Source organism: Artemia franciscana, chromosome 7, assembly GCF_032884065.1.
Source record: "Artemia franciscana chromosome 7, ASM3288406v1, whole genome shotgun sequence".
NCBI classification, from domain to species: Eukaryota; Metazoa; Arthropoda; class Branchiopoda; order Anostraca; family Artemiidae; genus Artemia; species Artemia franciscana.
This window is the reverse complement of record NC_088869.1, coordinates 1,853,039-1,880,282: the sequence shown is the minus strand read 5'-3', so window position 1 is coordinate 1,880,282 and position 27,244 is coordinate 1,853,039. Positions and strand designations below refer to the sequence as shown.

General features: G+C 33.2%; 1 protein-coding gene across 1 annotated transcript; it reads right to left on the bottom strand.

Moving 5' to 3' along the window:
* Positions 1-16,301: 16,301 nt before the first annotated feature.
* Positions 16,302-26,143, bottom strand: LOC136028720 (peritrophin-1-like). The gene is made up of 4 exons (XM_065706588.1): positions 26,063-26,143; positions 23,673-23,919; positions 18,922-19,193; positions 16,302-16,539 (listed from the first exon to the last, which is right to left on the bottom strand). Exons 1-4 carry the CDS (start codon positions 26,126-26,128, stop codon positions 16,447-16,449), a joined length of 678 nt encoding a protein of 225 aa, XP_065562660.1. The 5' UTR covers positions 26,129-26,143; the 3' UTR covers positions 16,302-16,446.
* Between the last annotated feature and the right edge of the window lie 1,101 nt (positions 26,144-27,244).

Genomic DNA, 27,244 nt, shown 5'->3' with positions numbered 1-27,244 from the left:
CTTGAGCTTTGTTAATGGTGATTGCAAATGCTAATCGAATTGGGAATTGCAATCTTTTAAATTGAAAAGGCAGATCCGTTGGAATATTGGGAATGCGAGGAATAAGAACAGCCTCACCCTCAAAAGGCCCTGTCAAGATTGTGGCCTCTATTAGGTTTTCCATTGTTTTTTTTACGGCAGGTCGAGTGCCATAGCAAAGCTTTGGTGGGTTTATATTTCTTAAAAGTATTATTGGTAGGCCTATTTTTAGTTGTAGCACGTGTGGTGGAAACCCTGAGAATAATATCTCGAGGTAAAAACTGATCACCGACCATAACGATGGCCACTTCGTCGATAATTGGAGCATTGTATCTACGCACATGTTGGCCAGGAGGCGTTTTGTCAGCGGAAATAACAATTTTATGCGTATAAGTAGGCATCAAATCGATGGCTGTTTTGAACAGACGCACTAAATTATTATTTTCGTGGAAAATATGTTGTAATTGGGAAACGATTGTCCTTTCAATGTTGGGAGAAATTTCGCAACGTGCATTCAATTCAGAATTTCTATCACTGATGAAGTACAATTGTAAAAATTTATGATTCTCGCCTGAGAATGGTAGAAGAGACCCTGCTCTATGATAAATTTGCCCTTTTACTTTGAAAGTAGACATAAATTGATCTGGATTTTCAATTTGGGCTCCAAACGACGTCATTTGGAAACATGAGTTGTATTTTCTGATTCATTTATATTCCTTATGTCCCGATGTCCCGGTCGTCATTTATATCCCCCTGTTTTATATCCCGCTTATTTTTCAGTTTTTTCCTTTTTTTAGTTTTTTTTTTACTTTTTTAGTTCTTTTAGTTTTTACGTTTTTAGTTTTTTTTAGTTTTTTAGATGAATTTTTTTTTTAGTTTTTTACCTTTTTTTTCTTTTTAGTTTTTATTGGTTTTTACCTTTTTTAGCTTTTTATCTTTTTTATTTTTTTTTATTTTTATTTTTAATTTTATTAGTATTCTTTTTCTCTTCTATTTTTCATTTTTCCTTTTTTTTAGTTTTTTTTTAGTTTTTAGTTTTTTTAGTTTTTTCCTTTTTTAGTTTCTTTAGTTTTTTAGTTTTTCGGCTTTTTTATTTTTTTATTAGTTTTTAGTTTTTTTTATAGTTTTTGCCTTTTTTAGTTTTTTCAGTTTTTTTTTAGTTTTTAGTTTTTTACCTTTTTTAGCCTAACCAGGATTTGAACCTGGGACCTTCATTCTCCGTTCTGACACCCTCTCTCACCGAGTGACTACTCCAGCATGTTCATTTTGGTGTTTTAAATGGTATATTATTAACCAAATTAATGTGTTTTACAATATACTAAGCATCGTCATAACAAAAATGACGGCAACTAATTTCATGACGTCAGCCGAAACATGACGTCACCTGATCCACAGATCCACAGACCCACAGACAGACAGACAACTTATTTTTATATATATACTAGCTGTTGGGGTGGCGCTTCGCGCCACCCCAACACCTAGTTGGTGGGGGCGCTTCGCGCCCCCCCCAAGCCCCCCCGCGCGCGTAAGTCGTTACGCGCCATAATAGTTACGCGCCATTGTAGTTGTGTCCCTATGTCCCACCTGTGAATATAGATATATATATATATATATGGTTTTAACTACGTAAAACTTGCGAATATACAACATTCTTTGCTGTCCCATTGTCTTTGCATATAAATAGATTGTCAGGTTATCCCCCTGTTTCCCCCGGTGTCCCCGTTGTAGTTGTGTCCCTGTGTCCCGGTCGTCATTTATATTCCCTGTGTCCCGGGTCCCGGTCATCATTTGTATCCCGGTGTCCCGGTCTGTATATACATTCGTTTTTTAGTTTTGTTTTTCTCCTTTATTTTTTTCCTTTTTTTTTCTTTTTTAGCTTATTTAGATTTTTAGATTTTTTAGTTTTTTTTATTAGTTTTTAGTTTTTATTTCTTTTTAGTTTTTTTGTCCCGGTCGTCATTTATATCCCCCTGTTTCCCCCGGTGTCCCCGTTGTAGTTGTGTCCCTGTGTCCCGGTCGTTATTTATATTCCCTGTGTCCCGGTCGTCATTTGTATCCCGGTGTACCGGTCTGTATATACATTCGTTTTTTAGTTTTGTTTTTCTCCTTTATTTTTTTCCTTTTTTTTTCTTTTTTAGTTTATTTAGATTTTTAGATTTTTTAGTTTTTTTATTAGTTTTTAGTTTTTTTTTCTTTTTAGTTTTTTTGTAGTTTTTACCTTCTTTTTAGTTTTGTTAATTTTTTTTTTTACTTGTGTCCTGGTCGTCATTTATACTCCCTGTGTCCCGGTGCTTTGTTGATTGCTAATCGAACATTCCTTTTGTCCTGGTCGCTTTCTCTTTGAGTGTCGTCATTTATTTTTTTCTTTTTTAGTTCTTTTAGTTTTTACCTTTTTTAGTTTTTTTTTAGTTTTTAGTTTTTTTAGTTTTTTACCTTTTTTTAGTTTTTTTAGTTTTTTAGCTTTTTTATTTTTTTTATTAGTTTTTAGTTTTTTTGTAGTTTTTGCCTTTTTTTTTAGTTTTTTGTCCTGGTCGCTTTCTCTTTGAGTGTCGTCATTTATTAGTTTTTTCCTTTTTTTTTTAGTTTTTTATTGGTTTTTACCTTTATTTTAGCTTATTTTTCAGTTTTTTCCTTTTTTTTAGTTTTTTTTTATTTTTTATTTTTTTTAGTTTTTTACCTTTTTTTAGTTTTTTTAGTTTTTTTAGTTTTTTAGCTTTTTTACTTTTTTTATTAGTTTTTAGTTTTTTTTTGTAGTTTTTGCCTTTTTTTAGTTTTTTCAGTTTTTTTTTTAGTTTTTTATTGGTTTTTACCTTTATAGTTTTTTTAGTTTTTTAGCTTTTTTATTTTTTTTATTAGTTTTTAGTTTTTTTTGTAGTTTTTGCCTTTTTTTAGTTTTTTCAGTTTTGACGTCACCTAATCCAGTTTTTTCAGGTGACGTCACCTGACACATCCATCCACACATCCATCCACACATCCACAGACAGACAACTTATTTTTATATATATAGATAGAAGATATATATATATATATATATATATATATATATATATATATATATATATATATATACACACACACATATATATATATATATATATATATATATATATATATATATATATATATATATATATATATATATATATATATATATATATATATATATATATACATATATATATATATATATATATATATATATATATATATATATATATATATATATATATATATATATATATATATATATATATATATATATATATATATATATATATATATATATATATATATATATATATATATATATATATATATATTATTAGCTGACCCCTACCACGCGTTTTTGAGGCGCTGCACGCCCTAGTAATCCGTGGGGTGTCATTGCTAGCTACTCCTCTCTAAGTAGCAAATCGCTTAATTGCACAAAACTTATTAAGCTACCCTTAGTGCCCCCTGCCACAGGGTGTCCGGTTCTTTTTGAAGGTATTTTCGGAGAAGTGAACTCTAAGTACGCTATTTGTTTTCAAATATGCAGCTTGCAATGATTGTTTCTGGTTTACCGACTATTGAACATGGAACATATGATTATCTATGAGAAAAGCAATCCATATTCAGATCTGAACCGTATATTTCATAATGATTGGTCTTGAGCTTTGTTGATTGTGATTGCAAATGTTAATCAAATTGGGAATCGCATTCTTTTAAATTAAAAGACAGATCTGCTGGAATCATGGGAATGCGAGGAATGAGAACTAATTTGAATTGAATGAGAACCAATTCGACCAATTTGAACTGAATGGCAAATTCAAAATCTTGATCTGCTGACTTTGGGGAAAAATGTGCGTGGGAGAGGGCCTAGGTTCCCTCCAATTTTTTGTCACTTAAAAAGGACACTAGAACTTTTAATTTTCAGTTAGAAAGAGACCTCTAGTAGCATTCGATGACCACTGGATTGATAAGATCACCCCTGGAAAACAAAAAACAAACAAATAAACAGGCATCCGTGATCTGCCTTCTGGAAAAAAAAATTAAAAAAAATCACATTTTTGTAGATAAGAGCTTGAAACTTATATAGTTGGGTTTTCTAATTCTCTGGATCTGATGGTGTGATTTTCGTTAGGGTTCTATTACTTTTAGGGGGTGTTTCCCCTATTTTCTAGAATAAGGCATATTTTATCAGGCTCGTAACTATTGATGGGTATACATTTTTGGGGAGATGAGGGTGATTTTAATACGAATAAATTTGGAACTTACTTTTTTAAGTCCCTGAATCAAGAAAAGATGATAAAAACACATACTGATGCTGGAAAACAGGTTCATTCAAAATCTATAACCTCTCAGCAGTTGAAAATCCATCTTTTGTGGATTTTTTTTTTAAATAAGATTATTTTGAATTTTGTTTAGATGTTTCGTAAGTATTTACAAATTTATTATTTATGCATTTTTTTACAAACTTACAATTCCGTTTAGCCTATGTGTTTTTTCTATGACAGTTTTTGGAAAGAATGATTTTTCATAAAATTGCAAAATTTACCTTGTAATTGGACAAACATCTTTTTGTTTCATACATTTCCCATACCGGTAAACATTTTTGTTTTATATCTAACATCTGTATCGAGGTATAAACTGCTGATTACCGAAAAAGCAAGACAAGTTATTACTATAATTACTAAAAGAAACTAATAGTTTAATCGCGCAAAAGGCATAACTATTTGATCTAATATTATTTTAGGTTTCCCCATCCAAGACTTTGATTCAAAATTCAGTTATTACGTTAATAAATCCTTCCTTTGTTGACTTCACTTTGGACAAAAGAAAAAGGGAAAAAGCAGAAAAAGCGTAGGTGTTCCCTTGAAAATGAGGCAAAGATATTTTGTCTCTTCTCCACGAAGTTTTGAGCTTTGTCCCAAAATTCTCCAGCATTTAATCTACTGTAGATGCCATAAGGGGGTGAAGGAACTAAGCCTAAGTCAGTAAGTAAAATTAATATGCTAAAAATTGATGTTTAATTCCTTATTAAACTAGAGGAGAAGCTTAACATTGAAAACCAAATAATTTTTTCTGATCTAACATAACTTCCTTTGTGCAAAAAAAAAAAGTATGTTACCAGTAGGGAAAATCTCAAAAGGAACTTCAAAAATCTATAATTATCTAAAATAACCCTCAGTTGATCGTAGGTGGAAATCTATAAATCCTAATTGTGTTTTTTATCTAATTATTGAATAACTTCTAAGAAAAGAAAAAAGCAGATAGTATGACTATATAAAAATGCTGCGTGTCTTTTCTTACTGATTTTATACGCAGTTAAAATGGTCAAAATACGTAGTTAAATATCAAATACGCATAAATAGTCAATGTAGTCAAATACGTAGTCAAATTATACGTAGTCAAAATGGGCTCATTCGGTTAATAACTGAAAAATCTAGTGCCCTTTTTACAATTACAAGTGATCGGAGGGCAACTAACCCTCCTCCCCTGCCCACCACTTTCCAAACACATTTAATCGAAATTTTGAGGTTGCCATTGTGTTCAACGTAGTTGAAAGATAAATAAATTATGCCTTTGAGGTTATCAACTTCCCCTCCCCCCCAACCGTCTGGGCAAGGGATGTAAGTTATTCCCTGGGGGCGTCTAAGTTTTATACAAGGCTTATAGAAATGTTGAGGGGGCTATTTGTTGTCGGCAAAACTTCTAAGATAGCACATTCGATTGAAAATTTGAGGCACTAGGGCCCTGTTTGATAGTCAAAAGTGATTGGAGGGAGATTATCCCCCTCCCATGCCCATCATTTCCCCAAACACATCCAATCGAATTTTGATATAACCACTGGTCATCGAATGCTACTAGAGGGCTCTTTCTAACGGAAATTAAAAGTTCTAGTGTCCTTTTTAAGTGACGAAAAATTGGAGGGAACCTAGGCCCCCTCCCACGCATTTTTCCCCAAAGTCAGCAGATCAAAATTTGAGTTTGCCATTCAGTTCAAATTGGTCGAAAACCTAATAACTATGTCTTTAGGAATTACTTAAATCCCCACAGTCCCCAGGGGAAAGGCTGCAAGGTACAAACTTTGACCATTGTTTACATATAGTAATGGTTATTATGAAGTGTACTGCTCTTTTCAGGGGGACTTTTTCGCATTGGGGTGGGACTGGGTCGGGGTCGGGGGTTACGTGGAAGGATCTTTCCACGGAGGAATTTATCATGAGGAAAAGAATTTCCATGAAGGGGGCGTAGGATTTTCTAGCCTAATTAAAAAAAGAAGAATGAGAAAATAAATGAAAAAAATTTCACCTGGAAGTAATGAGTACCATTAAAACTTCAAACGAAAATAAAATATAACGTATACAGGGGGCTCATGTCCTCCACAGTTTTTTTATTGTTTTAAAAGTATAGTTGTGACAGAGTAAAACTTTAGCGTAAAGAGCGAAGCGTTGAGGAGGGGACAACCTCTTTTACATCTCAGTTTCTTTTATTGTTTTGAAAAGTAGAGTTTTGACGGATTCAAACTTTAGTGTAAAAGCGAGGCGTTGTGGAGGGGACAACTTCTTTCGTAGACGAAGTTCGTTTTAAGTTTTAATTATGCTCCTTACTTGCAGTTAAAAAAAAACCTGTTTTTTATTTGATTGCTTCTAAAATTGATGAAGGTTGTGGAAAGCATATTTTGACTTTTGCATTTAATGTACTTGTAGCATCGCTTTGTGGTTTCCGAGCCCAATTTTGTGGTTTCCGAGCCCAGAAAAAAGGCCAAAATAATATATGTCTTTTTCTGACTTTAAAAGTAATCTTCAAGTCCCTGGATAAGGGAGCTATTGATAAACATACATCCAGGGAAGTAGACAAGACCTATGCAAACCTATGACCAAGCGCCTTAAATTATGCATATTTGATCATTGTGTACAAAATGGGTTTTAGTAGGAAAAAGGTGAAAATCCTTTTTTTTTCTTTGTTAGCTGACCGACTTGAAACTGTGAGGGACTGGTTCCTTGACCAAAAGGAGCTAACTTCTTATGAAAGATGGGTAAGATGCTAATAAACTCAAACCTTGACCAAAGATTTTTCTTTTTTTGATCGATTTGGAGCTTGCAACCGCGAGTCCCCGAGCTAATAGTAAATTAATAATCCTATAAATTTGCATAGGGACAAAGAGATCATGAAAATGGGGCTACAAAGTCGATTTTTTATTATTTTCTTTTTTTAGTTTAAAACTCGTATCCTTAAGTTGTTAGGTCAAGGCAACCTCGCTAACGAGGCAAAAGAGATTTTGGTTTTACCCTAAGACAGGACAGTCAGGTCGATTTGAAGCTTTTAGAGGGTGTTACCTGAGCAGAGAAGACATCAAAATTTTGAGGTATAGGGAGAAGATTTTTGGGAGGCTTGAAAAAAAGTCAAATAATTTTTGTCTTTAATTAATTTGAAATTTCTGGGCTAAGCAGTCCCTAGTAAACTGAAAAATAAGCCTTGAGGGCACTGGTTTTCAAAAATGGACTTAAAGTTTTTTGGGGTCATCTTGGAATTTATATCCTTAATTCCTTGGGTTTAGATGACGATGACTGCAACACAAAAAAAGAAGAACATTGATTCACATATGAATAAGATATAAGATATATACCTTATATATATATATATATATATATATATATATATATATATATATATATATATATATATATATATATATATATATATATATCTATATATATAAAAATAAGTTGTCTGTCTGTCTGTCTGTGGATCAGGTGACGTCATGTTTCTGTGTTGACTGACGTCATGAAATTAGTTGTCGTCATTTTTGCTTTGACGGTGACGTCATTAGACCGAGACAGAGGGAATATAAGTGACGACCGGGAACCTCAAAGAGAAATTACAGACTGGGACACCCGGACACAAATCACGACCGGGACACAGGGGATATAAATGACGACCGGGACACAGGGACACAACTACAACGGGGACGCCGGGGGCACAGGCGGGATATATAAATGACGACCGGGACACAGGGATTGTTCGAATAGAAATTACAGACCGGGACACCGGGACACAAATGACGACCGGGACACCGGGACACAGGGAATATAAGTGGCGACCGGGACACTCAAAGAGAAATTACAAACTGGGACACCGGGACACAAATGACGACCGGGACAGAGGGAATATAAATGACGACCGGGACACAGGGACACATCATTAGAATAATGAGGTATAAATCTGATTACGGATTGTTTTTCCCATGGACAATTATATGTTGCATGTTCAAGAGTTAGTAAACCTGACAATCTATTTATATGCACAGACAATGGGACAGCGAAGAATGTTGGATATTCGCATGTTTTACGTAGTTAAAAACATATATTTATATCTATCTCTATTCACAGGTGGGACACAGGGACTATATCATGAAAAGAGAAATCAACAATGCAACAGCACAAACACACACACACACAAAAAAAAAGAGACAGAAGGAGAAAAGGAAGACTGTTTTCCTAATTTAGTGATTAATATAGACCAGCACTTGAATGAGGCCTTAACCCTACTCATCCATACAATCACATAGGTCAAACAGCATAGCCAAACACAATCAAGCAATAAAGAATAATCCATGGACAGGCAGTCATGTCGTCAATAAGTATAAGTCGTCATTTACCAAATAATAGAAAAAATAATAAAGACAAATAAGTCAGAAGCAACAACCCAACACAAGGGCTCATCAGGAGAATACACTGGCCTATAGGGTTTCGCCACTTTAAATTCTCTACCCAGCCAAGTATTGTGGCTACCACAGAATATCCATGGCATCCCCGTGTCAGGTATCACCCCCAAAATACATGCCTATGAAAAAAAAACAGCAAATGTAAAACAACCAAGTAACACCAAAACAAGCTTATCCTGTTAATATATCCCTCTTTTTAGCAACAATCGGTAAACTAATTATGATAAAATTTACCAAATCACAAGTATTAACACATTGCAAAAAAAAAAAATTAATGAACTAAACAATTATAGAATTCATCTTTACCATGTGGCTATTTTTTCAAAAAATTAAAAAAGTAGGAAAATTTATTAATTAAAATAAGATATATACCTGCTTTATTTGGTCGGTTTCAACCATTAATAAAATTGAAAGGATTCCTGCTTTTGGGAGGGGGGAATGGTTTTTTTTGGGGGGGGAGCTGAAAAATAAACTATAATAGCTTCAGTAAATGAAATATTTGTTGCTTGCATCGGAAAGACCCTGGATCAAGCGATTACAACGCAACAAAGGTTAGGCTAGAATATGGAGACCCTTGAAGATCGGCTTAATAGTAAGCCGATCAGCTTGAAAATAATTTCTGTTTAAATAATTTCTTTAATTGATAAATAATTGTCTCTTGGACTTGCTTTATTTTTCTCTTTACTTTATTTGCTTTATTTTAATTATTTTTTTCCATAAATTGATAAATAATTGATAAATTGATGAAATTGATAAATAATTTCTGTTAGCTCTTCACCAATGAGACCACAATGCGCAAAATGACTGAAAACAAATACATTTTTTTGAACGGCTTCCAACTGACATTTTTGAGTATTCGGTCAAATGGAACCCAAATAAACAAAAATCAACTTCATGAAAAAAATAGTTGACCCAGCTATTAGTTTAGAACCACAAATTGATTATAGGGAAGGCGATGAATCATAGTCAATGGAAACCTGGCCTAAGACTATCAGTTTTTGCTTGGTTTGAGTTACCTATGGACGTCTCTGGGCCAATGAAGCCCTAATGCACGAAATATTTCATGCTTGGGACGCAAGATCTTCAAAATGGGACCAAGAATCATATAGTGATGAAACGTATATCAAAATTTTTGAAAAAAAATAGTTCTCTTAAAGGGGGTAATCAGAGTATCAGCTGAGAGTGTTTTTTTTTTAATTTGTTTTTTCCTAAGTTTTTGTTTTGATTATTTTAGACCAAAACAAAGTGTTAGACTTGTAGTATATTTGGTCTGCCTAGATAAAAAAATTGTGATAACTAAAATTGGGCCCAAGATTTTGGATCTACGATTAACTTGAACATTAAACACATCAGATCCCGGGCCATTTGGATACTTATCTGGAATAAAAAGCTAGGTAGAGTATCAATTCATGCCATCAGAAAACAGGAATAAAAACTATTTTTCTCTCACTTGCTTGTAACTTGAAAGGAAAATAATCTCTTCGACCTTTTCAATATGATTTACTTCATGGTGAAATGCTAAAACTTTAAAAACGGTAGGGTAAATCAGAAAGAAGCTGATAAATTATCAATGTATTGGATTTTGTTGTTTTTTTTTTTTTCATTTAAATTCTGATTATCTATTTGTAAACGTCACGAAGAATATTTATTCGTAAATAGTTAAAATTAACTTGTTTGCTTTTTAACAAAAGTGATGTAGAGCAATCTCGAATTAGAGTGGATGTAACAGAGAAATATAAAAGAAAAAAAAAACAAGTAAGTCTAACTAAGAGGCAGAATATTAAAAACATCTGTCACCTAGATGTCTCAGCAGGTGAAATCTACTTGTTTTCCATGTCACAATTTACAAGCAAGGTTACGTTGGCTTTAGTTTAACATTTTACAATTATTTATGAATCTACTTTTTCAAACCTATTTACACAGTTACAATTTCGTTGAATTTATTTCATGTATTTACAATAATAATCGTACAAACAATAATATATTAGATAGGTTAGAAAAGAATGGATTTTTTCACAAAATTATAGGAAAATTATACACCATCAGGTCAATTTTTTCTTACTGTTTCAGATTTCCCACATAAGATAAAATATGATTCGTATCCCATACCCTTACCGAACAAAAAACTTTTGACCACATAAGACTAAAACATTTATTGTAATTATCAACGGTAACTGCTAGTTTCGTCACCTAAAAAGTAGATAGATTAGCTCCAATACTTTCTTTTTTTATGTTATTGTTAAAGTCCTCGCCTGAAACTTCGACTAATATATTTTTGATTCCCCATGGTGTTTGGTGTTGGCCCCATCTTGGCCAAAATGAAGAACAGCAGACAACAAAAACATTTAGCTGTTCTCTTGAAACCGAAGCAAGTCTTCTCTGGTCATCTCTCACTAAGTTATGAAATTCGGCCCCAAATCACCCAGTGTGAAGGTCTGTTGTTGCTGCTGAATTTGGAGGAACTAAATCTTGGTAAGATAAAGTTTATGTCCATAAAAATAAGAATGAATGCCCACTTGACTGAGAGAAAAATTTACTTTTGAAATCTAAGCAATTTTTCTGATCAAATATGACTTATGAACATAGTCCTCAACATCAGAAAAATCAACAGGCCCCCACAGGCAATCAGGCGCCCATCCTTCCTTGCTCCTTTAGGTGCTCCCTCTACTCAACACTGATTGAAATTTTAGAATTGTCTTTTTTTTCTAAAATTAGTCAAAAAGTGTAATATATATACTACCCGGGATTCCGTGCCTTCCATAGCCCCAGGGCAAGGATTGAGAATTATGCAATTTGCCCGTTGTTTACGTATAGCATTAGGAAAAGGAAAAAATCCGTTTCGGGGTGTATCAGAAAAGGCAAAGGGTATTAAGGTGAAACTAATGGAGATTGTTGAGGGGCATATTATGCTAAATCAAAAGGTACTAAGGGCATCCAGTTTATGAAAAAGGGTGATCTGCAATCAGGGGTGTCTCAAAGGGGAGGAGTGCCCCACCCTTCCAATTTTTCTGGCAGTCGGTAAAATTTTCGCCGAAGCCGATAATTTCGGCAGTAACAGGCATTGTGGCAAAGACACGATGCCTGTTTCTATTATTTCTTTTTCGTTTACTTCCATATAGCACGATTTAATGCATGTGTTTGATTCCTATTCGCTATCCAATTTATGTGGATTCGGTATTTTTATCACACTAATTCCGTCTAATTAAAAAAAATTCGGTAATTTAACGTGTTCATTAGATTCCCACTCATTATCGAATTCGATTAATTCGGTAGTTGTATCGGAGTAGTTCAACTCATTTGCAAATCGATAATTTGACATGTTCATCACAATCCATTGTACTCCAAATGTAACTCATTACACATTCGCAAATTTTTGTTGTTGTAGGCAGTTAAAAAACAACCAAATTCGATTATTCTACTTGACCTGGTCTGTCACTAAATTTGTCAAAGATTTTTCTTGGCTCCTATCTGATCCGTAGCCAAACTTGTTGAATTCGAGCTTTAGGCCCATTCCGGTACTAATTTGCAATGGTTTAGTACTTCCAATTACAAGATTCGATAATTTCAGCTGGTTCACATTCATTACCTAACTGTGTAGTTTGGTTATTAATCAGCAATCCAATTGAGAAGGTTAACGGAGCATTGCAGACAAATGGATAAAATGACAAAGAATTCACAACGTAATATTACGACAAAAAAAAAAATCGAAAAAGTAAAATTTTGTATTTTGCACAAAAACTTTAAGTAGTTAAGTCATTAGGTTATGGAACAAAAGGCTTTCAATGATTTCTGTTTTCCTCCGTATTTTTTTAAAAGAAACACATACTTAAATCATATTGAGCCTGTGACTATCCAGCCAGAAGTCGTCATTTCTTAGTCATTTTATTTTTGTAAACATGCATGACTAAATATTTTGACCTTTCTGCTGGAAATTCTCTGTTAATTTAGGAGGGAAGCATAAATTTCTCCAGAAATCTGAAAGATGATTGGGTACTTGTCTGTTAATGAAAAACACTAAAGAATAAGCTTTGTAAGATCTGACAGAAACCGGTTTGCCTCTCTGGGATCGATTATGATTGGTTTATTTTGATTGAGAAAAACTGCATTGTATGTATATTTTTATTAAATAGAGGTGTTTAGGGGTTATGTTAGGTCAGATGTTTAATATAATGGATTCAGCACGACCTGCTTTCCAAATCCTCTGTTGTAGTTTCCATAATTTGTTACTAAAGTACTATATTATTATTATCGTGTTTTGGTATATTTCATTAGATTTAACCTAACTTCACTTATTGGGTGTGTTGGTTCGATTGACAAATGACCAATGATTTTCGACTCTTCTTACAAAAATACTTGTCAAATCAAGCACTTTTGGATTTAGTCTACAAGAAATACAATTTGAAAGCGACACTCTTTTTCTAAGCTTCTTACGAGTTGGATTTATCATACTTACTTGTACTTGTGGTGGGATTCAGTCGTTTCTGTCTTGTCTGGCATCCAGGATCCGTGTGATCTCCTTGGACTAGGTTTCACGATCTGCTGCCAATTGCTCTGCAAACAGGATTCATTGGGCCGACTTTCTATGTCTAAATTTTAAAATCCACCAATGAGAGCCAGGTCAGACGAGATCAGGCTCTACCTGTTCTTCTTTTGCCATCCTTGATGCTTCTTCCAGGAGTCTTAGGGCTCAACTAGAAGGATTTGATGGGGCAAGTATTCTAGTGGTCTCCGCAGGACGTAACCCAGCCATTCTAAGTGATGCTTTTTAACATTGGTAGCGACGTCTCTTCCAATTCTGCAGAGTTGGCGAATATCAGAGTTAGACATACGATCTTGCCGGCAAATTCTAAATATTTAGCATGTTCGAAGGCAGCTAGTGCTCTTTCGTGTTGAAGCTTCAAGGACCAAGTTCCTGTAGTTCCTTTAAGAATCTAATAAAGCTTCCGGGTGTCATGAGCTCAAGCTGCTTTTTTCAGTAAGGTAGCGGCTTCTCTCCACATCTGTTGGCATTTTATTTGCTTACGAAGGTCTTTGATTGCTTCTACGGGCTGATCAGATTCCTCCTTTGCTCAACTAAGGAAAGAATTGTGGCAGAGATCCAGTGTTTTCGTTTTGGTTTTGTGCTCCTTAGAAACTTCCCAGTTGTCGCCGACATAATTGTCTCGAATGATCCCCATTTATCCGCAAGACTTAATGAATCACAGCTGAGGGCATGTTCGACAATTTCATCCTTGAGTTTACTGCTATCAATGCGAGGTTTTGATTTATTCTTTCTGGATGCTACAAGACGAAAGAGAACTTTTGTGATGATCAATTTATAATCTGACCAAGATTTCGATCCAAGACTCATCCGCTATCGGATGAGTACTTAGTCAAATTGCGAATGGTATATCACGTTTAGGGAGGTTTGCAAAAACATAAACCATTGGATTTGATATACTATTTTGAGCCAGAAAATATCATGAAAACGCGTTGGGAATAATGATTGGGGGGGACAGAAGATCAGTAATAGTTTGACATGGTGGCAAGAATTGAGATGCTGTATCACGAAGTATTGAATTCTGAAAACACGAAGCAATGGACTTTAAGCATAATTTTATCAAGAGAATATCTGAGAAAATGTCTTAGGAATGATAAAGGGGTAGCAGAGGATACGAGAGGGCCAGTGATAGTGTGGCACGATTTTTGAGTTGAGATAGTATATCACGGAGGGATGGCTTGCAAAAACTGTGTATAAATGGATTTAATGCATGGTTTTTTAATGAGAAAAAACCTAGAAAGCGTCGTAGAAATGATAAGGGGCGCCAGGGGGCCAGTCATAGTGTGACAAGGAGCTGTTAATTGACATGTTGGATTACGGAGCGCTTGCGAAAAAAACATGAATCATTGAATTGAAACCATATTTTGATCGTAAAAATTTCAGGTAAAAATGTCTTAGGAATGATAATATGTTTCAAATAGGTGCCATGGAGCAGCCAAATATTGTCATAGTGGCGTGAATTGCTTGGACTAAGATTTTTTTATAAATTAAAATTAAGATGGAAGGTGTTAAAAAAATTTCGACTGAGGGGGAGTGAAATCTAACATTCAGCCAAAGGAAATGAGGGATTTTCATCAAGGCCTCTCAAAAATACCTCTTAATAGTGCTTAAGTCTTAAATTTATCTGTAATTGCAGCTCTCCCCATCTGGACTTGCTTTCTAGGATGGACTAGCCACACATTTTCGCGGTGATGTGAATATGCGTAGCCCTGGATCAGTGACATAGCTCTTAAATTTCAAATAGGGCTTACATTTATCTCTAATATCAACCCCCCTTCTGGAATTGGTTTCATTATTTGTATTAATAAAATTTAAATGCAAAAAATCCAACCCCTTGAATTTCTTGCTAGGGGGTTTCAAAGGTGGCATTTTCATTAAAACCTTTCAGAAATAGTTCATAATAGGGCTAAAATATACCTCTAACAGATTAAATGAAATTTGAAGACATTTATTCAAATGTGCTCATGTCAAGAGGGAATGTATTGTTTTGTGTCAAAGAAACGATGCATATTAAATAAAAGCCCTCTAAGTATTTTAATGTGGTTAAAATTTTGTGTAATAACAACCCCCCTCTCTTGAACTAGCAACTAGGCAACTGGCAACTAGCATAGCTTATAGCTCTTGTCTTGGGGTTAGAAAAAGAGTGCCCGAAATCACTTTTAACTCTAAAAAATGTCACCAAAACTTCTATTGTGCAGTCGAATGAGCCCCCTTTGAAGTATATACAACCAACCTTTCAATATGATATGCCTCTGAGGGGAGGGAAATAAAATAGTAAAGTCTTATTGCTTTTAACTATAAGCAACACTATACCGTTGCGTCTGACTTAAAGAGGTGAGTAGAACTTTCAGTTGTCGTTTTGATGAGCATCCAAAATTATTCAGGGGGAATATGGGTAGGACTATCTCTTGGGAAATTTGCTTGGAGGGGTTTTCGTAGGATGATTTTCCTGCAATGGGAATTTTTGAGAGGAATTTTCAGGAGGGAATTTCTGTGGAGGGATTCTCTGCGTTAGAGAATTATCTTGTTGGGATTTTTCCGGAGAGGATTCTTTGTGGGATTTTTGGGGTGCGAGGGGGAGGAAACGCCTAGTATCTTTGAAAAAACAATTAAACTGGTCAAATTAACATCTATTTTCTTCTTCGTAATGAGCATTGGCGACAATTTATCGTCCGTGGTCTAAAATCCAAACTTCAATAACATAAAATTTTTGGTTGAGGCATATGAGGTGAATTAGTTAGGCATATTTTTTTAAATTACAGCTAAGGAGTCACACTGCCTTTTGAGTGAATTTGAAGGATAACATTTTCATGATGTTTACGTTTTAAAATAACTAATTAGGTGAGAATAGACCCAGAGTGACCAAGTCATAGCGTAGCTTTCCTGCCGCTCTCTGCAAACGTTAAAAACAGCACAGAGTCGGTAGTTTTATTAAAATTTATTAAATAAACTGACGGTTATTAGTTGACAAACAAGGTTATGAACAAGAAAATAAATAATCAGAAAAAATCAAACTACGAAAGTGATCGAATGTAGGATTAACAAATATATTTACAAATAATTTAGGGTAAAAACATGATAAGTATCTAGTAATGAATATGTAAATCAAGACACTTGATTATGCCATTTGTGAATGTTTACAAATATCTGAAAATCAAATATTGTGGCGGTGGTACTCCTAGCTAGAAAATATTTTCATCACACAGCCTGACTGCTCTGGGTAATCACACACTTCTAGGATGGCATTGAACCATAAGCCGCTTGGGCAAAGCTAGAAAAAATTAACTACATCAAAAATAGCAGAAAAATCCTTTATTCAACTTAGATACATAGGATAAAGGAACACAGATAAAGGTATATTAGTTACTATTTTTTTTCAAATTTCGTCCCATATTTTATTATAGTTCAGACCCTGATTGTTTTTAAAAATTATCGTGGTCCAAGTTCTAGGGGTAGTAACAAAATCAGAAATTAAAAGGCTGGGATATTTCATATGGGAGAGCATCAAATATTATTCACAATCCAAAAACGAACTTTGATTAACTTGCATATAAGAAGCCGATTTATTAGTTGCGAAATAAACGAGACTCTTTACCAGCGACACTATTTTCCATTATTTTTCTGCTATTTTCTATTATAATTTACTAATTTTACCAACAACTAAAATTAAATTAATTATTCTTATTATGACACTGAAAAAAAAAGAAAGTGTTGTCAAACATTAGAATGTGTCGATAGTTATTTTGTCGACATTAGCGTCTGTTCCAACTGTTATGAGTTACCCATGCTCTTTGGGCACACACTTTATAAAGTTTAAGTTTGTACTAGTATTAATAACGGAAGCAGTTCCTTCCCATTTTTTATTTGTAACTAAACTGTTGTTTTGTCTCTTTTTACTTTTACATTTGTTTCTTCCTTTTTTCACTTTCTTTCTGTTTTGTCAAGTTTTTATAGTTACTTTTTAATAAGTAACAAGAGAGATAAATTTGTCAGTTTTTGCGAACGATAAAACTTCCAATTTACAATGACCTAATTCAAGACTTATCTTCTGACTCGGATAGGTCTCGGAAATATCTTCTGGAATCCTAATGTCGAATCTTTTAATTTGAGAATGCTTTATTTGGATTTGGGTACCGGCTGTCAATGTGACATTAAGGCATATAAAATTACTATATTAGGCTTACGATATTCTTTGGTAAGTATTAAAGGACACCCACAAGGATTTGTCACTCTTTGAAATCCTAAACTTTGCTGACAAAATTTAAAATTTGATAAGCCTCCTGCTCTTACTATGTTTGTACAATATTTGTGCACACGGAGGGGTTCTTCACGGAAATGAAGTCTCGGCTGAAATTTGTTCAAATTCCCCTACTCCATTTTTCAAAGAGGCCAAAAGGGTTTTTGTTTTTGTATTCATTATCCCATAGCAGAAAAAAATCCGATGGATGAGAAGTTTAAGTGAAAAGTCTTTTTTATTATCAATTTCTATAAAAGCCTTAACTTTTTGAAAATTTCTACAGCTTTTCTATGTTTTTGAAGGTTTAAATTGCAACCTTAACCTTGTTCAATGGCATTAAGCCGAAGTAAGGACAAACTTTTTTGTTTTTTAAATCCAAAAAACCGAATTGAAATATGTTCTTTGACACACTTAGAATTTTCCCTTAGATACCTATAGGATGAGTGCCAATTAAAAGAATTTGAAAGGGCTCTTTTTTTTTTACTAGTTATACTTGTTTAGTAAAAATAACTTGAACAAACATAGATATCTTGAAAAATATTAAGTACACTCTTTGTTTATGTACACGTAGTTTGAAGGTAAACATGCATATAAATATATATATAAACATGGTTTAATACCTAATTGAAATATGTTCTTTGACACACTTAGAATTTTCATAGACTGACTGTCATACCCTGGTCTTGAGAATCATGGTTTGGAAAAATCTATGATCCAATACATTATAAACGAAATCAACGACTGTTATATCATTATGTTTGATACGTACAGTATGAGTGATTGTTAAAGAGAATATGAAAGGGCTATTTTTTTGTATACTAGTTTTACTTGTTTAGTAAAAATAACGTGAATAAACATAAATATCTTGAACAATATTATGTACACTGTTCATTTATATAGATGTAGTTTGCAGGTAAACATGAACATAAATATATATGTATATATAAACTTGGTTTATATAAATATGCATAACTTGAAGGTAACATCCAAAACTTGAACAAACAAAAGTGTATCTTATAAATTTTTCCTTTATTTTATTACAGTCCAGTTATTATCGTGAAGAACGTTATCAGAGACTTGACTAGTGAAAAGTTTCAATTTAATTAAAATTTCCCTTTTATTTTATTATAGTGTTGTTATTATTGTCAGGTACATTACCAGAGACTTGTCTAGTGAAAAGCATCGAAGAGTAAGACGAAGGGGGTATGGGGTGCGATAGATATTCGGTTAATTTATTGACTCCCTTACTAACCAAGAGTAAGATTTTGTTGAAGGCATGGGTAAAGATTACAGCTCTTCGAAAAACGATTTTACAGACTCGGCGCTTTTTTCCACAAGCCATTAGGGTGCAATACGGGAGGCAAATTACTGTTTGTGAGCGCTTTATCAGGAGCCATTTAGCAATGAAAAACTTACCTGAAGTACTGGAGTTCCCTTAAAACACTTGTAAAACATGGTGCAGTTGGAATCATGAGGAATGTGGACTGCATAAGGACCATCTTCTTCTGGGCATTTTGCCTCTTGAGAAAGTTGAGAAGTTGTAGACACTAGGGTTGTGGATGACTTAGATATATTTTTGACTGCAGAGGCTGGATATTCCCCTCTGTTTTGAGCAATAGCAAATTCTTCAAGGGTGGATTTTGCTGAGGCCTCTGTTGTAGTTGATCTGTTTTGATTGTTCCCACACGCTAAAACAAAATGAAAGGTATTAGTAAAAACAAAAAATCTTCAGATTTCAATCCATTGTGCTTTAGCCAAAACACTGACCAAGAATGGACTTTGACAAGGAAACTGAAAGCAAGCATCACACTTTTTGAAGTGAACGTTTATTCAATTTCACGTAAATGCATCTGAAGGATAATGTCTGGTCGAAAGTTTTTGTAGCCAATAAAATAATAAATAACTTTAAATTATTAAGTAATAAGTAATTAGGAATTATTTTGTATATTTAGAATTATTATATATAGTAGATGTTGCTGTTGCATACATTGCAACTCAAACTCCTTTTTTTAGAATTTCCCTTTTTGATGAAAATACTCGCTGTTTATTTGCAACTTTCGTACAACAAACTATTTAATCCAAGGCTTTCTCTCATTTGATACAGTGTCCTTTGATACATTTGATACAGACTTTCTCACATATACATTGTACGAAATATCCAGTTAAAAATTTTATATTTGTTTCACTGTTAATTAAAAGGTTTCATTCCTATTTTGAAGTGTATATTTTCGTCATGGAAAGGCAATGTGGTCTTCAAAGTTATCTGTATAAAATTCGGGTATTAAATAGGCTTTGTGAGTCATCAGGTGTATCCTCCCACCTCAAAAATGACTGAGACTCCCTCCTCCTTTATAGCTGATGGAAAATAAAACGTCACTGTATATATCTTTATTAAACATCAAGGGAATCAACTTAGTCGGATGAAACTTTAATATAAATGTCTTTTTAACCGTTTGTGCTGTATGTGCCACATGACTAATTAGGAATAAATGCGCCACCGCACAACATTACTCCCTCTGATAGTGGAAAGCTAATGGAAAGCTAACTTCTTTAATCTCTGATAATTTAATTTGATTGGCTACCTCATAATTTTAATGAATAGCAGCTTGGATCTCTTGGAGCCAAAAAGGGCAGTCGAGTAAAAAGTTAAAAAGGGCACTGTAACTATTAATTTCATTACTATAATCTTCACGAAGATCTTTTGCTCTTTTGGGTGTTTTTACCCTTTTTGAAAAACATTAAGATTTTCAGGCTTGGAGAGTTTGATAGGTAGATTATTAAGCTTGATAAATTTCAAATTTTGTAAATAACCATAAAAAGAAAATTCATTTGATATGTACTTATACATTGTTATCAAAACCACATCTTTTTAAATTTCGATCGCAATTACCCTGTTTAACTCTTTTCTCATTGTTCCTTCAAAAGAACTGCTTGAAAACATTTCTTTTGCATGGTACAGAGTGACTTCTAGTTGAAACTCAAGGGGACAGACATGTCAATTGTTAGATTTAAAAATGATCTTCTAAGCTCAATGTACTGGAAAATGAAAATGATGATCTTGGTTTAAGTTTTAACATATCAAAACACAAAATCCTTCTACTTAATTGAAATAGATTCGTCAAACCCGAACTAGGATCGAATGTATTGAACTAGGATCACGAGTGGTCATAATTCTCGAGACGTTTGTCTAACTCGGTTCACCAATTGGTAATGCATGGTATTCCATAGGAGGAATAATTGTAGAACATAGAGAAAGATGTGATCAGACTATAAAACTTCTGTTTCCTCAAATGGTAATACAAATAGGTCATAACAATCAGAGATTCGATGGTACTTGGTTTGCTTCATATTTTTTACATTTCAACGTTCTGAATATTATCAAACAGTTCGTGGTAACGAACTGTAGTAAGGAGCGACCCGGCTCAATAGTAACCAAAACTCTAAAAAATGGAATTTTGATACCAATACCTACATCAAAAGAATCGCATTTTAATGCTGATTTTAAATATATAAGTTTCATCAAGTTTAGTCTTACCCATCAAAAGTTACGAACCTGAGAAAATTTGCGTTATTTTAGAAAATAGGGGGAAACGCCCCCTAGAAGTCATAGAATCTTGACGAAAATCACACCATCAGATTCAGCGTATCAGAGAACCCTACTGTAGAATTTTCAAGCTCCTATCTACAAAAATGTGGAATTTTGTATTTTTTGCCAGAAGGCAGATCACGGATGCGTGTTTATTTGTTTTTTTGTTTTTTTTTTGTTTTTTTTTCCTCAGGGGTGATCGTATCGACCCAGTTGTCCTAGAATGTTGCAAGTGGGCTCATTCTAACGGAAATGAGAAGTTCTAGTGCCCTTTTTAAGTGGCCAAAAAAATTGGAGGGCACCTAGGCCCCCTCCCACACTAATTATTTTACCAAAGTCAACGGGTCAAAATTCTGAGATAGCCATTTTATTCAGCGTAGTCGATCGAAAAACCTTATAACTATGTCTTTGGGGACGACTTACTCCCCCACAGTCCCCGTGGGATGGGCAACAAGTTACAAACTTTGACCAGTGCTTACATATAGTAATGGTTATTGGAAAGTGTACAGGCGTTTTCAGGAGGATTTTTTTTGGTTGGGGGAGGGGTTGAGAAGAGGGGGATATTCTGGGGGAACTTTCCATCGATAGTTTGTCATGGGGGAAGAAAATCTCCATGAATGGAGTCCAGGATTTACTAGCATTATTTAAAAAAAAAACAATGAAAAAATAAATATGAAAAAGTTCTTTCAGCTGGAAGTAAGGAGCAGCATTAAAACTTAAAACAAACAGAAATTATTACCCATTTGAGGGGCTCACCTCCTCCTAATACCTCGCTCTTTACGCTAAAGTATTTTTAGTAATTTCAACTATTTATTCTACGGCTTTTGTAATTCTGGGGTCATTCTTAATGAATTGGGACAAAATTTAAGCTTTAGTGTAAAGAGCGAGGATCTGACAAGGGGGCGAACCCCCTCATATATGTAATAAAAATATGAGAATACAAAAGTTCTTTACGTAAGCTAATTTATAAGTTACGTAGATCTTTTACTAATAAAAATATTCGTAAAAAATTAAAAATTCTAGTCGCCTTTTTAATTAAACAAAAAATTGGAGGGCAACTAGGCTTCCTCCCCCGCTCTTTTTTTCTCAAAATCATTCGATCAAAATTATGAGAAAGCCATTTAGCCAAAAAAAAAAAATGCAAATTTTGTTTTAATTATTCCTCTGCGGAGAGCCAAAATCAAAACATGCATTGATTCAAAAACGTCCAGAAATTAAATAAAAAAAACAATTTTTTTAACTAAAAGTAAGGAGCGACATTAAAACTTAAAACGACCAGAAATTACTTCGTATATGAAAGAGGCTGCTTCCTCATCAACGCCCTGCTCTTTACGCTAAAGTTTTTTACTGTTTTAAAAAGAAGAATTGAGAGAAAGAGTCAAATTTTAGCGTAAAGAGCGAGGCGTTGATGAGGAAGCAGCCCCTTTCATATACGAAGTAATTTCTGGTCGTTTTAAGTTTTAATGTCGCTCCTTACTTTTAGTTAAAAAAACTTGTTTTTTTATTTAATTAAGTAGAAGAAATAAAATAGGCGTAAGGGAACATTCCCAAATTATCTGCAATTTTGTTCTAGGTTCCAGTAGGTACATGTAATTTTTATATAATTAGAAAAATATTCAGTTTTTTTCCTTTGTTGCCATTAAAGAATCACTATTAAAGCACCAGAACAAAGTTGAAGCTAGTAGGCATTACTCAAAGGCTAAACTTACTTTATAACTATACTGTTGCATTGACTGTTCATTATTTAAGTTTTTGCCTTGTTTATTTTTTAAATTTTGTTTATTTTTACATTTTTTCTTTAATTGCAGTAGGTTTTTGAAATAAGTTGTATTCACTTCCAATTAGAAAGATTTTATAAAAAAGAAAAAATCTGATAAAATATATCTAAAAATTGATATTCGTTATACCATCTATATTTATATAAGTCATAAAGTGATCGTAAAGGAAGCTCTTAAAGCTCCAGCCATGGTAAAAACAAAATCTAATTCTTGGATTGTGTCGAACGTAAACTGGCACAGCCATGTATATCTTGAAAAAGTAAGAGGGATTAGGAATTCAACTTTTGATGAAAACACATATAATATCAAGTTGTTTTTGATAATAGTTTCGGTTAAAAAAATGTTGATAAATTAGGGAAAATTTGGTTGAAAAATTTGAAACAAAAGTAGTTGAAGATGTGTATTTTTCTTCTGAAGATATAATTGTTTTTGGGTATCAACTGACTTCGTTGAGCATCAACTGACAAAAAAGCGTTGTCAGATGTGGCTAACTTGTACGGGTTATTTATCTTTACAGTTTAAGTGGTACTAACGATGAAAATACTACTTTGAAAATACTACCGAATTACTTTGAAACTAACGGAAGCATTGTACCAGAAAATCACGATTTCCAGCCGTTGATTAGAGCTAATATGGGTCCAGGCCGCAAAATATGTTTATTTATTTTTTATTTTTGTGGTGTTTTCATTTTATTTTGATATTCTTGGTATTTCAAATCTAAAAGAATTGTACATCAATTGAATATCTTATTGAAAGGCACGGGGTGGTCACTAACTAACAATTAAGTTACATTAGGATATTACCTCCGATAACATGGTCTGGAAAATTGCATATATTTAGATTATTGTCGAAGACGAGACCGGGGGGACATTTGTGCACTGTTGCCAAGCCATTAGTGCACTGAATGAATTGTGTGCAATTTCCAGGATAGGAGTAATAAACAGATTCATTATCATCTACACTTGGACATGTAATCTCAACACATATGGAATTTGAAGTTTTTGCAGTTGCTGCCAAAACGATGAAAGTTAAAAATATTATGTTCATGCTTTGCAAGAAAGAAAACAATAAATTACTTACTTAATAGAAAGAATGAGCTTATATATATATATATATATATATATATATATATATATATATATATATATATATATATATATATATATATATATATATATATATATATATATATATATATATATATATATATATATATGTACTGAAACTATATATGTACTGAAAAACTACAAAATAAAATAAATAACAAAATATAATTTAACTTCGACTTCTTGACTATATAACGAGACTTCGAGCTTTTGTCCGTGGTTTTGTCAGCTAAGTGTGAAGTCCCTGTTAAATTAATTCCGTGGTTCTGACTATATGTCTTTCCCCCAACTGTCATTTTGAAATAATTTACTTTATATTCCTTTTATTGAATAATTTTGACTTCTTCTTGTTTTAAATCCTGCTTGCCAAAATGTTTTATAGCGCTGCCTAGATTTTTTAGTAAAAAAATAGAGATTTTGCAACGCTTCTACGCTATTCCTTCAGACTTTTCCTACAGTTTTCCTTCATGACAGTGCAGCAGTTTCGGGTTACATTTCTACTGCTTTTTAGTGTTTTAACTTATGGACCAACAATAAATGAAGCAAAGAAAAAACAGTCAAAACAAGCAATGAGCCATAAAATATTATTTTGCCATTTCCTCCTTGTTATTTTCTTATACTTCTTGTTGTCGTTTCAAACTTTTAAGAAACCTTAATAAAAGGTTTCATACTAAAGGATTCAAGCCAAATAAATTAAGAAAGGTTGGATGCAGTTTTCCCTATTATATTTTAAGCTTGTGTCATGTAAGAGCAGGTAGGCCATCCTTACTGAAGCAGTTAGAGGTCAATCTTTTACCTTTATTGTACTATGAACGTCCAGCTTTCCATTGAATACACTTTATTCTTATTGAAATACTTTGTCGCTATGGTATGAACATAAAACATATATTTTTGGCTAAAGAATAAATATTAAGATGAACCGAAATTCTCTTTGACGAAACGCATTCTTCTCAGTTACTGGTAGCTCTTCATGTCAAATTCTTTGACATCTGTATACAGGCATGTAAATGGATAGTTTTTTTCAGTAGAAGACATGGAACATTTTTTGTTAAAAAACCTTTTGTTTTATGCAAATTATTACTTTTTAAATTATTACAATTTATTACTTTTTGTTTTAACTTTTTGTTTAAAATTTTTTGTTTTATGTTAAGAAAAGCGATAATCTATAAAAATTGATTTGTTCTTCTTCTCTTATTTTTTCTGTTCCGTTCTGTTTCTTATTCTGTTATTTTTCTCTTATCATCATTTCTTATTTTCACACCAACAGTGTTTTTTTTTTTAGTTTTCTGTGTCTCTATTACTTCTTTTTTAATTTTTCAACTCCTTTACAAAGCCTTAGGTCCAAGTTTATAGAATAAACTATAAACAAAATAACTGCAAAATAAAAAAAAAGTTACAAATGGTTTTCCTTTTCACGAGAGAGAGAGAGAGATAGAGAGAGAGAGAGAGAGAGAGAGAGAGAGAGAGAGAGAGAGAGAGAGAGAGAGAGAGAGAGAGAGAGAGAGAGAGAGAGAGAGAGATAGAGAGAGAGAGAGAGAAGTTTATTATAAAATACAAGACAGTACAAAATACAATTCAAAATTGAATCACAGTGCACTTATTCCCCCTCGAAAGGCTCGATGGCCAGGGATACGTTTCATGCTAGTCCATGAAATAGAGGTAGGATTTAGTTTAAAGTCTTCAAGCTATATAAACAGACTTTGGATCAAGGATAAGCGGCAATTATTTCAAATTAGTCAAAAATCAATATTTTTAGGAATTGTCCTCTTCAATTTAAAAAAAAGTCTAGATAAACATTTTGAAATGCAATTATTAGAATGTAGACTGTCTTGTTTCAATTGGTCTGATCTCCCTTTAAATAAATGCATCTGGAAATTCAATAAGAATAGTATTAAAAAATAATATTGCTGGAAAAAATTATAGTAGATCAATGAATATTATTGCTTAAAGACTAACAAGTTTAATCATGGCACTGGTCAATTCAGGTAATTTTCAATTGCGAATATATTCAACAGTTTTAACATACTTAATAACATGATTTCACACTGTCATAATATACTTAATGTCATATAAAATGTGATACTTACACTTTTTTTGTTTGCAACTAACAGTGTATTATTGATTACTGGGAAATGTATTGAAAATTTAGACATATATAGGGTTTGATCTTATCTGATTTTTTTTGCGCATTAAATAAAATATTGTGAATTTATGTTTTATCTGATACTTTCTGATAGTAACGCAATATGTTTGTTCCGGAATTTTTTGCGGATTATAATGAAAAGAAAAAAATTACGAGGAAAAAATGATTAACAAAACAAAGGACAATACTGACATTTTTTTTGCTGGTTTGCTGTTACTGTTTTCTGGATTTACCTCTTCTCAGCGGGTCGTTTGTAATGCTAAATATGCCTAATAATGCCAAATAGGGCCAGCGGAGAATTTTTGCCTAGGTAGGGACCGATAGTTTTTTTTTGGTTCAAATCGGACAGTTGGTCAAATCGGACACTTAAAAATCTAGTTTTTTTAACTGAAAGTAAGGAGCGATACTAAAACTTACAAAGAACAGAAATTACTCCGTATATAAAATGGGCTGTTCCCTCCTCAACGCCCTGCTCTTTACGCTAAAGTTTGACTCTTTCTCTGAACTCTACCTTTTAAAACAGTATAAACAAATTTAGCGTAAAGAGCGGAGCGTTGAGGAGGCGGGGCCCTTTCATATACGGAGTAATTTTTGTTCGTTTTAAGTTTTAATGTCGCTCCTTACTTTCAGTTAAAAAAACTTGTTTTTTTTATTTAATCTCTGAACGCTTTTGAAATAATGCATGTTTTGATTTTGGCTCTCCGCTCATGGATATTTAAAACTAAATTTGCATATTTTTCTTTTGGCTAAATAGCTTTTTCATAGTTTTGATGAGACGCTTCTGAGAAAAAAGGAGTGTGGGAGTAGGCCTAGTTAACTTCCAATTTTTTGGTTATTTAAAAAGGCAACTACAACTTTTAATTTTATACAAACGTTTTATTAGTAAAAATATGCATAGCTTATGAATTGACTTACGTAACGAACTTCCATATTCGTATGCTTTTGTTACTTATATGAGGGGGTTCACCCCCTTGTCAATACCTCGCTATTTACACTAAAACTTAAATTTTGTCCCAATTCCTTAAGAATAACCTTTGAGTCACAAAGGCCGTAGGATAAATAGTTGAAATTAATAAAATTACTTTAACGTAAAGAGCGACGGATTAGGAGGAGGTGAACCCCTCAT